The following is a 10,302-nucleotide window of genomic DNA, read 5'->3' as shown; positions in this document are numbered from 1 at the left end:
AGAGTGCTGCAACAATACTCGTGGAGGGTGCTGTCTTTTGGTGAACGTCAATCTGAGGCCCCATGCACCCACGCATATAAAGGAAAATATCCCATGGCAGTAGAAAAAAGGTACGGGGACGTCGGATTACTATTTACCTTTCAATCACAAATTGTTATCGTGTAGGAGGCAATCATTCCATCCATCGTGTCTACATCAGCAATCAACATGACAGAAATAGATTTGATCATTTTGACATTGATTTTTCTGTGGGAGCTTGCTGTGCAAGAACTGGATTTGAGGGTTTCTGGCATTTCACTAGTGACCACATTTAGAAAATACTTCATCAAGCTGTGAAGGGCTTAAGTACATTTTTTAGGTCCTAAAGATCATTTATACAATAATTGCTCATGTTTTGATCATCTTGGGCAAGTTGTTCATTGGGGATGATGGCGCCACCAAGTGGCAGAGAGAAGGATCTCTGCACCTCGAGCGTCCCCTGGAGGAGGGGAAGCTATCCACGAGCGACCTCGCCATTTAGTGAAGGGAAGGGCAACAGGCAGCGCCTCGCCACCGTTTGGAGGGGTGGGGGGGCGGAAACAAGCGGCAGAGCTGCGCCACCTAGTGCAGGGGAGGACAACCGGCAGCGGGGCCGCTCCTCCTCGTGGAAGGGGGAAACAACCAACAGCGGCCGCTCCACCTTGCGGTCGGGAAGCCCACAGGCTCTGGCTGCGCCACCTAGTGGAAGGGGAGGACACCGGGCAGCCCTGCGTCGACGTGAGGAGCACGTGGTGAGGACGGAGGCAGCGGTTTGGCGCAGTCTCCGCTCGGTGAAACTTCACCATGTCGGCAGGTTCGCCACAATCGATAGGGTAAGAGAGAGACGGGAATGGGATTTCGGGGCGGGCGGAAGGTGGCTGGGGGTGCGGGACAGGCTGAGCTCATCTCGACCAGTTATTGTGTGGGTAACGGTGGGCCGGGCGGACAGTGCGGGAGTTGCTGTGTTTTGTTTTGAAAGGCGTCGCGTCGATGGCGCCATCCCGGAGTGAACGGGATCGAACCGGAATGAACCGGACCGGAGTAATCCGGAGCGAACCCGACAGGAAATGCCGGAGCGGAGTGTAACCCGACTGTCTGTGGGCAGTTTGTAAAGTGTGGTGGGAGTTAGAGAGAGAGAGAGAGTGAACCGGGTGCAGGCAGGACTGGGCCCCGCCTGGGCCCCGGGGAGTTTGTCCCTCCCCGCCCCGTGGGGGGGCTTCGGCTCTCGGTCTCCTCCTCCTCCTCATTTTCCGGAGCGAGCGGCGTGGGAAACACTTTATTCTAAAAATAGACATTTAAAAAAAACTTCCAGCACCACACGACTGTTCAGTTCATTCAGTTTGACTTCATTCTCGTTTTGTTTTAAGTTTTAGCAGACTCGGTGTGTGCGATAACCATTCAAAATAAATCATAACCTGGACTCAAATTGAGTACTTTGTGTGTTCAATTTGAATCCGGATCATTGATAAGTTGATATCCGTTAGCTTGTATATTGATCCGTTCAAATTACGATGCTTTCAGGTCACTGTCACGTTAAATCTTGATTTTTGTGATTATGTGCTGTTTGGCGAATTCAAAAGGCACAGTGCGTTGTTGCATTGTAATTTAAGCTGAGAAAAAAACACATGATTAATTTATTTTCTGGAAAGTGTTGATCCATAATTGCAAGCTTTTTAAAAATCTAATGCTTATGCAGCATACAAGATTTCAACACAAAATACGATAATAAATGTGAAAAGTACCTTTGGCTAATGTTGAATTATAAAGAATAGTCAGTCATTCAGTCTAGCCTTGTTTTTCATAACATGACAATCTTTCATAAACTTTAAAAAAAAACACATTGGTTTGTTAACTGTCCTTCTGAAATGGATGTGTATTAATGTGGGATATTTTTCACCATTTATTGTCTTCAGTTCCACCTTATTGAACTTTGCACCAAGCTTCAAGTTGACTATCAACAGCTCTCAGATTATTTGATTGTGCGTGGTGAAGATATTGTGATTTTGAGAAGTTGTACGGTGGGAGACATGAATTGTGATGTGATTGGAACAGTTCATGGGATAGTAAGATAATAAAATGTGAGGCTGGATGAACACAGCAGACCAAGCAGCATCTCAGGAGCACAAAAGCTGACGTTTCGGGCCTAGACCCTTCATCAGAGAGGGGGATGGGGAGAGGGAACTGGAATAAATATGGACAGAGGGGGAGGCGGACCGAAGATGGAGAGTAAAGAAGATAGGTGGGGAGGTAGGGAGGGGATAGGTCAGTCCAGGGAAGACGGACAGGTCAAGGAGGTGGGATGAGGTTAGTAGGTAGATGGGGGTGCGGCTTGGGGTGGGAGGAAGGGATGGGTGAGAGGAAGAACCGGTTAGGGAGGCAGAGACAGGTTGGACTGGTTTTGGGATGCAGTGGGTGGGGGGGAAGAGCTGGGCTGGTTGTGTGGTGCAGTGGGGGGAGGGGACGAACTGGGCTGGTTTAGGGATGCAGTAGGGGAAGGGGAGATTTTGAAACTGGTGAAGTCCACATTGATACCATTAGGCTGCATGGTTCCCAGGCGGAATATGAGTTGCTGTTCCTGCAACCTTCGGGTGGCATCATTGTGGCAGTGCAGGAGGCCCATGATGGACATGTCATCTAGAGAATAGGAGGGGGAGTGGAAATGGTTTGCGACTGGGAGGTGCAGTTGTTTGTTGCGAACTGAGTGGAGGTGTTCTGCAAAGCGGTCTCCAAGCCTCCGCTTGGTTTCCCCAATGTAGAGGAAGCCACGCTGGGTACAGTGGATGCAGTATACCACATTGGCAGATGTGCAGGTGAACCTCTGCTTAATGTGGAATGTCATCTTGGGGCCTGGGATAGGGGTGAGGGAGGAGGTGTGAGGGCAGTGATGAAGGGTCTAGGCCCGAAACGTCAGCTTTTGTGCTCCTGAGATGCTGCTTGGCCTGCTGTGTTCATCCAGCCTCACATTTTATTATCTTGGAATTCTCCAGCATCTGCAGTTCCCATTATCTCATGGGATAGTATTTTCTTTCTGGTCAATATAATTATTTAAAAGTTAATACTTTATGTTGTGACAGTATTAAAATCATGATTGGTCTAGACATTACTCAAGTTTTACTGTTTTGGATCTCATTTTGGTGGAGTTTTGTGTCTCACATTTGAAAAATAATCTAGAATAGAAAATTAGGAATTTAAACGATTAAACATTTGTTGCCATTATCGGCTGCTTTAATAGTTTGAAGGAGTAGAATAAACTTTTCTGTTGAACTGAACTAAAATCTGGCTTAAATCCTTTTTGAAAATTGTGTTAAAAATCCGCAGCAGCCAGATTGAATTTGTCAGGTATGGCACCTTGAATGGTTTGCTTCACTGATGGGATTGATACTGCTTGTGGGGTCCAGGTCTGAAATGTCAGCCTTCCTACTCCTTTGATGCTGCTTGACCTGCTGTGTTCATCAGCTCTACACCTTGTTATCTTGATATTACTTGTGCTTTTTTTTGGGGATTTTCTGTGAGGATTACCCCCAAACTCGAGCAGTATGCTGTGAGCTAATGATGTAGTTAAATAGCTTTGCTGTACCATGCTCAATGTATCGCCTAGTTTTACTGTGTATCAATTCGTCAGTGAGCTGCATTTAAATCAATGGACACCTAAGCATCTCCAGTTCCCTGTTGCATTGACTACATAATTTGGGCATTATATCTGTACAGTGGAAGTTTATGTGCAGATATCTGAAGCTTGGACTGTATTCAGCTTTAAACTCCTCCTGTTTCTATTCCCCAGTAGTTGAAATTACTTCAACAGTTTGTAAATGATGAACACTTGCATGAGGTATTGGAATGTTTAAACACCGAAAGCGTCGTAAAAAAAAGATTAAATTAAAAGAGGGAAGATTTATGAGCTGTTATTGTCCATTCTGAGTGTAGGTGTTGAACTGATCAGAGGCCTGTGTGGATCTTTAGGAAAGAACTGTCTAAGATGCTGCTTGGCCTGCTGTGTTCATCCAGCTCCACACCTTGTCCGTAATTTAAGACTAGATTGACACATGTTCATCTGTTACTGAACAATTAGTTCATGCTTTTGGAAAACTTGCCAGTAGGAAAGTACATCCAATGTTCAGTCAACATTTTTGTAAATGAAACTTGGAACTACGCATGGACGATTGTGTATTTCCTGAAGTTTCTTTTATTCTGGCATAGTATTTTCATTTTCATACCTTGTGAATTTCTCATCTTGTGTTGAAGACGTTGACTTGTTGTTACTTTGCACCACAACGTGGGGCGGCACAGAGGCTCAGTGGTTGGTACTGCTGCCTCAGTGCCAGGGACCTGGGTTCGATTCTAACCTCTGGCAACTGTGTGGATCTTGCACATTCTCCCCTGGTCTGTGTGAGTTTCCTCTGGGTGTTTCAGTTTCCTCCCACAGTCCAAAGATGTGCAGATCATGTGGATTGGCCATGCTAAATCGCCAGTAACATCCAGGGATTTGCAGGCTAAGTGGGTTAGCCATTGGAAATTTAGGGTTAGGGGAATGAGGTGGGACTGGATGGGATATTCTTCGGAGGAATGGTGCCTCGATGGGCTGAATAGCTTGCTTCCACACTGTTGGGATTCTGTGATTCTTTGATTTGTAAATACTGTGGAAATTGATGAGCTCCAGTTCATTGTTCATATGAACATAGGTAGATTTTGGTAGACTTTTTCATTTGTACCAGAGACTGATTTTGTCCTTGCTGTCCTCTGCGTTTAGTTTTAGTAGTGATCCAAGGAAGGAAGTAATTTTCAAGAGCCGTGCTGGTTGTCCTTTCCCCAAATCTGAAACATTGCAGTTAGTTGTAGCACTCAGTATCTTGGCTGAAATTAGTTAAATCAATGCAGACATATTACCTTGCTTGTTAATTTCATGTGGCATTAAAAAAAATGATGTAGGTGGGATGTTAAATATTCCTGGATATGAGATGTTTATAAAGGTAAGAAAGGAAAAGGGGGATTGGCAATCATATTCGCTAAGGAGAACATTGCAATGCTGGAGAAAGATGATGACCCAGAGGGGTCAATCCGTTCTGTTACAGGTCAAAAATCACAACACCAAGTTGTAGTCCAACAGGTTTATTTGAAGACACCTTCATCAGGTGTATTTATTGAATAAACCTAAAATGGCTGACTTACTCCATCTTGTTAAATTGTGGGTTCCTGATTTGCAGCCCTTTTGGGATCGTCTCCACTGTCTTGCATTTCTGCAGATACTTGACGCCTGTGTCGATATTTGTGATCATCTTAGAGATCTACTCTGCTTTGAACCAGCAGTTTGTGGTGTCGATGGTAGCCATGATGTGGAGGTGCTGATGTTGGACTGGGTAGGACAAGATCAAATGTTCACATCCGTTGTATGATGTTTTGATCTTTTACTTATAAATTCTGTGTCTTGATGCCTCTCTCACTACACCTGATGAAGGAGCAGTGCTGCAAAGGTAGTGATTTCAAATAAACCTTTAGGACTATAACTTGGTGTCGTGTGAGTTTTGACTTTGTACAACCCGGTCCAACACTGGCACCTTCACTTATTGTTTGGTTACAGCTACAAACAAAAAAGATACAAGCGAGTTTTGAGAAGATTTATAGCTCAGGTTGAGGTTCTGGATGTGAGTTTGCTCGCTGAGCTGGAAGGTTAGTTTTCAGACGTTTCGTCACCATTCTAGGTAACATCATCAGTGAGCCTCCGACGCAGCATTGATTTGGAGCCAATCTACCACCCCCCGAGAAAAAGAACAGGAAATGACATCAGCAACGCAGGAAATGACATCACCAACCCAAGGAAATCTAACCAGATAAATAGAAAGCGGGACATAACACCAGCGCTTCGTTGGAGGCTCACTGATGATGTTACCTAGAATGGTGACGAAACGTCTGAAAACTAACCTTCCAGCTCAGCGAGCAAACTCACATCCAAAAAAGATACAGTTGCATAGCTCAGTGTTATCTTAAAGCCACCAATTTGTGGGGAGGATCTAGAGAAACAAATTTGCAGTGAAATTACAGAAATTGTAGGATAGTTATAATGAGAGAACCTTAATTTTCTGACTGTAACAATGATAGTAGTAGTGTAACGGGAGCAGTGAGGGGCAAGAGATTTTGGATAGTGTTCAAGGAACGTTTCTTGAGCAGTTGTGTTTCCAGGCCACTGAGAAGAAGGCATTGCTAGATGTAGTTCTTGAAGTGAGGTGAGCAGAGTGCATCAGGCCTAACTATAAGACCATAAGACATAGGAGTGGAAGTAAGGCCATTCGGCCCATCCAGTCCACTCCGCCACTTAAAACATGGCTGATGGGCATTTCAACTCCACTTCCCTGCACTCTCCCTGTAGCCCTTGATTCCTTGTGAGATCAAGAATTTATCGATCTCTGCCTTGAAGGCATCCAAGGTCCCAGCCTCCACTGCACTCAGTGGCAATAAATTCCACAAGCCCACCACTCTCTGCCTGAAGAAATGTCGTCTCATTTCAGTTTTAAATTTACCCCCTCTAATTTTAAGGTTGTGCCCACGGGTCCTGGTTTCCCTGCCTAACGGAAACAACTTCCTAACATCCACCCCTTCTAAGCCATACATTATCTTGTAAGTTTCTATGAGATCTCCCCTCAACCTTCTCAACTCTAATGAGTCCAATCCCAGGATCCTTAGCCATTCATCGTACTTTAAACCAGGGATCGTCTGTGTGAATCTCCGCTGGACACGCTCCAGGGCTAGTATTTCCTTCCTGAGGTGTCGGGCCCAAAATTGGACTCAGTATTCTAAATGGGGCCTAACTAGAGCTTTATAAAGCCTCAGAAGCACATCGCTGCTTTTATATTCCAACCCTCTTGAGATAACTAGAAGAAATGTGGGGACAGTAATCATTGCAATAAAAGGTTAAAGCTTGCTGTGGAAGTGGGCAAAGAGCTTTCTAAAATACAAAAAAATTGGGAGAAAACCAACTTCACTGGGGTAAGAACAGTGTAATACTGAATAAATTAGAGTGAATGGTTGACAGGAAAAACTAGCCTGACAAAGCCTTCACTAAAATAGATATTTCAAGTACAATCAAGATAGATATCCTCAAAAAGGAAAGGGTAGGGAAAGCAAATCTAGAGCCTCTGGATGACAATAACGTTAGAAATTAAAGAAGAAAAGGTGTGTTTTGACAGATGTCAAAACAGAAAATATTATTGAGAACCAGAATGAATATAGAATGTCCAAACAGGAGGTAGTAAAGCAAATGAGAGAAATAATGACAAAGTCTAAAAGAAAACTGGCAGCCAATGTAACAAGTAATCCCAAAATTTTGTACAGACAGATGACTGGTAAAAGGAGGACCAGAAAAGGGGATTTATGTGTCGAGGCAGAAGGCATAGCTCGTTTATTAAGTGGATAGTTTGTTTCTTTCCAAGAAAGAAAACGCTATCCAAACTGGTGAAAGAGGATCTAATTCATACTCTGAAAGGGTTTAAAATTGGTAAGGAAGAAGTGTTAGATAAGGTTTGTATAGGAGAAATTCCCCTTTTTCCATCTTTAAAGGTGATCTTATTATTTTATTTCCTAACTCCCCAATAACCTATTTGGCATCTACGAGGAGTGCAAAGGAACATGCTCCACTTGCTGGGATTGCTGCAGCTCCAACAACACTTAAAAAGCTTGACAATAGCCAGGACAAAACAGCCCCCTTAACTGGCACCCCATTCACCACGGTCAACATCAGGGATTAGGAATTTAACTTCTCGAGTCTCTGTCAATAATTTATGGCAATTTTTGATGGAAAAAGAAAGCTGAGAGGTAGTTGCTTAGAGGTATTCAACATCTTGAGTCTGGCCATAGTAAATGTGGAGAAATTGTCCTCACTCATGAAAAGTTCATGAATTAGAGGGCACAGATTTAAAGTAATTGGAAAAAGAAGCAAATGTAATTTTGTTCCAGCTATTAAATCATTTGCATTGAAATTACGCTGATTTCCAAAAAAAGGAGAGAATGTGAGGGGTTAGTGGGAGAAGGCTAAAGAATGACCATAAATGAATTGTTCATTTAGAACTGAGGATGATGTCTTGCACTGTATGAGTTCTGTGACAACCACTCTTAAATCGATTGTCAGTCAGGCATGCTCTGTAGTCTATTTGCATGTACTGAAAGCCACATCTTAATATACAGGTTTTTTGCAGCCGTAAGGAACATACGCACATGTTGCTCTTGTTTCAACTCAACACAGTGGGTGACAACCAAATGCTAGTCCATTTCTCAAAGGTAATGCTGTAAACAACCAGAGTCAACCTGCCTGGTTTAAAATTTAATCAAAACGTGACCGTTAGCTGTCAATCAGCATTTTACCCTGCATTCTCCATGGCAACACCTTAACAAATCAGAGTCAACTTGCCAACTAGTCAGACTGTGGTCACACAGTATAAATATTGGTTTTCTGCCAGTATTTGTACTCTTACAAAATGTCCTGATGGGTGCAAATCAAAAAGCTCTGACAAAATTTGTAATTTTTCAGCAATAATTAAGTTCTGTACAACCAAACAACCATCAAGAAATGTGTTGAAGGTTTTTCAGGTAAATTGATGAATTTGATCTCTTTTAGCACTAAACTAACAATGCTTTTCACAAAGAATATTACCAACATGTTTTTGTTACTCTAGGCGCCGTAGTAAATGGGATTGTCCAGAATCAGTACCTGTATCATTGGCAGTATCGATAGAGTCGCAGATGAATAATTTTCCTGTCACAATGCCTCAAGTCGCACTTCATGGTGATAGTCTCTCTGGTCTCCCGTCAGTCAGTCAGTCTCCTCAGTCTTCATCAGAGGCACTCGATGCTGCAGCTGCTGCTGCAGCTAGGATTAATGCCATGTTGATGGCAAAAGGAAAACTGAAGTTACCGCAGACTCCAAATAACAAAGTAAGTAATGTGCTATTTTTTAACATCTTACTGAACAAGAAGGGAGGTTGTTGCACTTCACCATTTTAACACTGGACAATAGAATGCCATTTTCCAATATTCTGCATATTTCATCAAAATATATGTACAAATATTTTACATTTCTGTTCCATGTTCATTTATTTCCATTTTTTCCTGTTCACTTGTTGTATCTAAATGTTTCATTGAGTCAGTAAATCATTAGTTAAGGGGAAGGCAACTTGTTTATGCAAAATTTCAGGACCACATAAATTGATGAATAAAGGTCTTGCTTTCACCCATCTCTCTCTCAAGTCACAAAATCTTGGGTTCAAGCCCAAACATAATGTAATCTAGGTGGATAGTTCATGGTGCAATACTGATCGTTAGCCTTTTTTAAATGAGACGGTAAACTTTTTTTGCTCGTGCTAATGTTTGATTGTACGACACTTTAAGAGAAGGATATTCTTCTGGCCTTGTGGCACACTGATCACAAAAGTTACCTTTTGAATTTTTGATAAAACTGTTGCAGAGTGACTGCTGATCTTTCATTGTATCAATTTAACGTGAGGTTCTCAAAATTTGATCAGTTGACATTAATGCTGCATTTCACCACCATGAAAGGTAGTTGAACAAGCATAAATTACAACTTGAACAATCTTAGCTTTTGTTTGTTCCTACATCACTATTTCTGAGTCTCAATCTAATCTTGCAAACTGTGGCTAACATAATGAAAATAGTATAGGACCAGCAATAGGCTGTTCTGCACCTCAACTCCATTTACATATTTTAACTTTATCCCTTCGAAACATAGGATCTGTTTATGTTAAAGCTTTAAAGCCTGCTACACAATTCACTGTGATCCTGGCTGGTATCCTATCATAATGCCCCATTCCCACTTTCTCCCCATACCTGGTCATGCCTTAAATAGAATTTTTCTTTTAGATTTTAACTTCTTGAACATATACAATGACTTTGGCCTTCACAGCCTTCTTCGGTATAGAATTACATAGATTCACAACATTTTGAATGACAAAACTTTTCCTCATCTCAGCCCTAAATGGTTTCCTCTGCATCCTGAGACTGTGTCTCCTGATTCTGGAGTCCCAATCGTTGAACACAACCTTTCTGCATCTAGTCTGTGCAGGTGTGTTAGAATTTTCTGTTTCAATCAGATCCCCTCTCAACCTTCTAAACTCAGTTCATATAGGCCCAGTTGAGCCAGTCTCTCCTTGTGAGGCGGTCCTGTCTTCCCTGATACTATCCTTATGAATTCTGCTGCACACCATTTGAGGTAGGGATTCCAGGTGTAGTCTCACGAAAGCTCTATATAATTGCAGTAAGACATCCTACTTCTGAACTCAGATC

General features: G+C 42.6%; 1 protein-coding gene across 2 annotated transcripts in view; it reads left to right on the top strand.

Moving 5' to 3' along the window:
* Positions 1 to 753: 753 nt before the first annotated feature.
* LOC125450701 (KH homology domain-containing protein 4-like) overlaps positions 754 to 10,302 on the top strand; it is a 71,082-nt gene continuing 61,533 nt past the window's right edge. For both annotated transcript variants that reach the window (XM_059644813.1, XM_059644812.1), the window contains exons 1-2: positions 754 to 851; positions 8,679 to 8,937. In XM_059644813.1, the coding sequence (XP_059500796.1) occupies positions 823 to 851; positions 8,679 to 8,937 (288 nt within the window). In that variant the 5' untranslated portion in view covers positions 754 to 822. The remainder of the gene's footprint in view (positions 852 to 8,678; positions 8,938 to 10,302) is intronic.

Source organism: Stegostoma tigrinum, chromosome 3 (genome assembly GCF_030684315.1).
Source record: "Stegostoma tigrinum isolate sSteTig4 chromosome 3, sSteTig4.hap1, whole genome shotgun sequence".
Taxonomy (NCBI): domain Eukaryota; kingdom Metazoa; phylum Chordata; class Chondrichthyes; order Orectolobiformes; family Stegostomatidae; genus Stegostoma; species Stegostoma tigrinum.
This window is presented reverse-complemented; position numbering and strand designations above follow the sequence as displayed.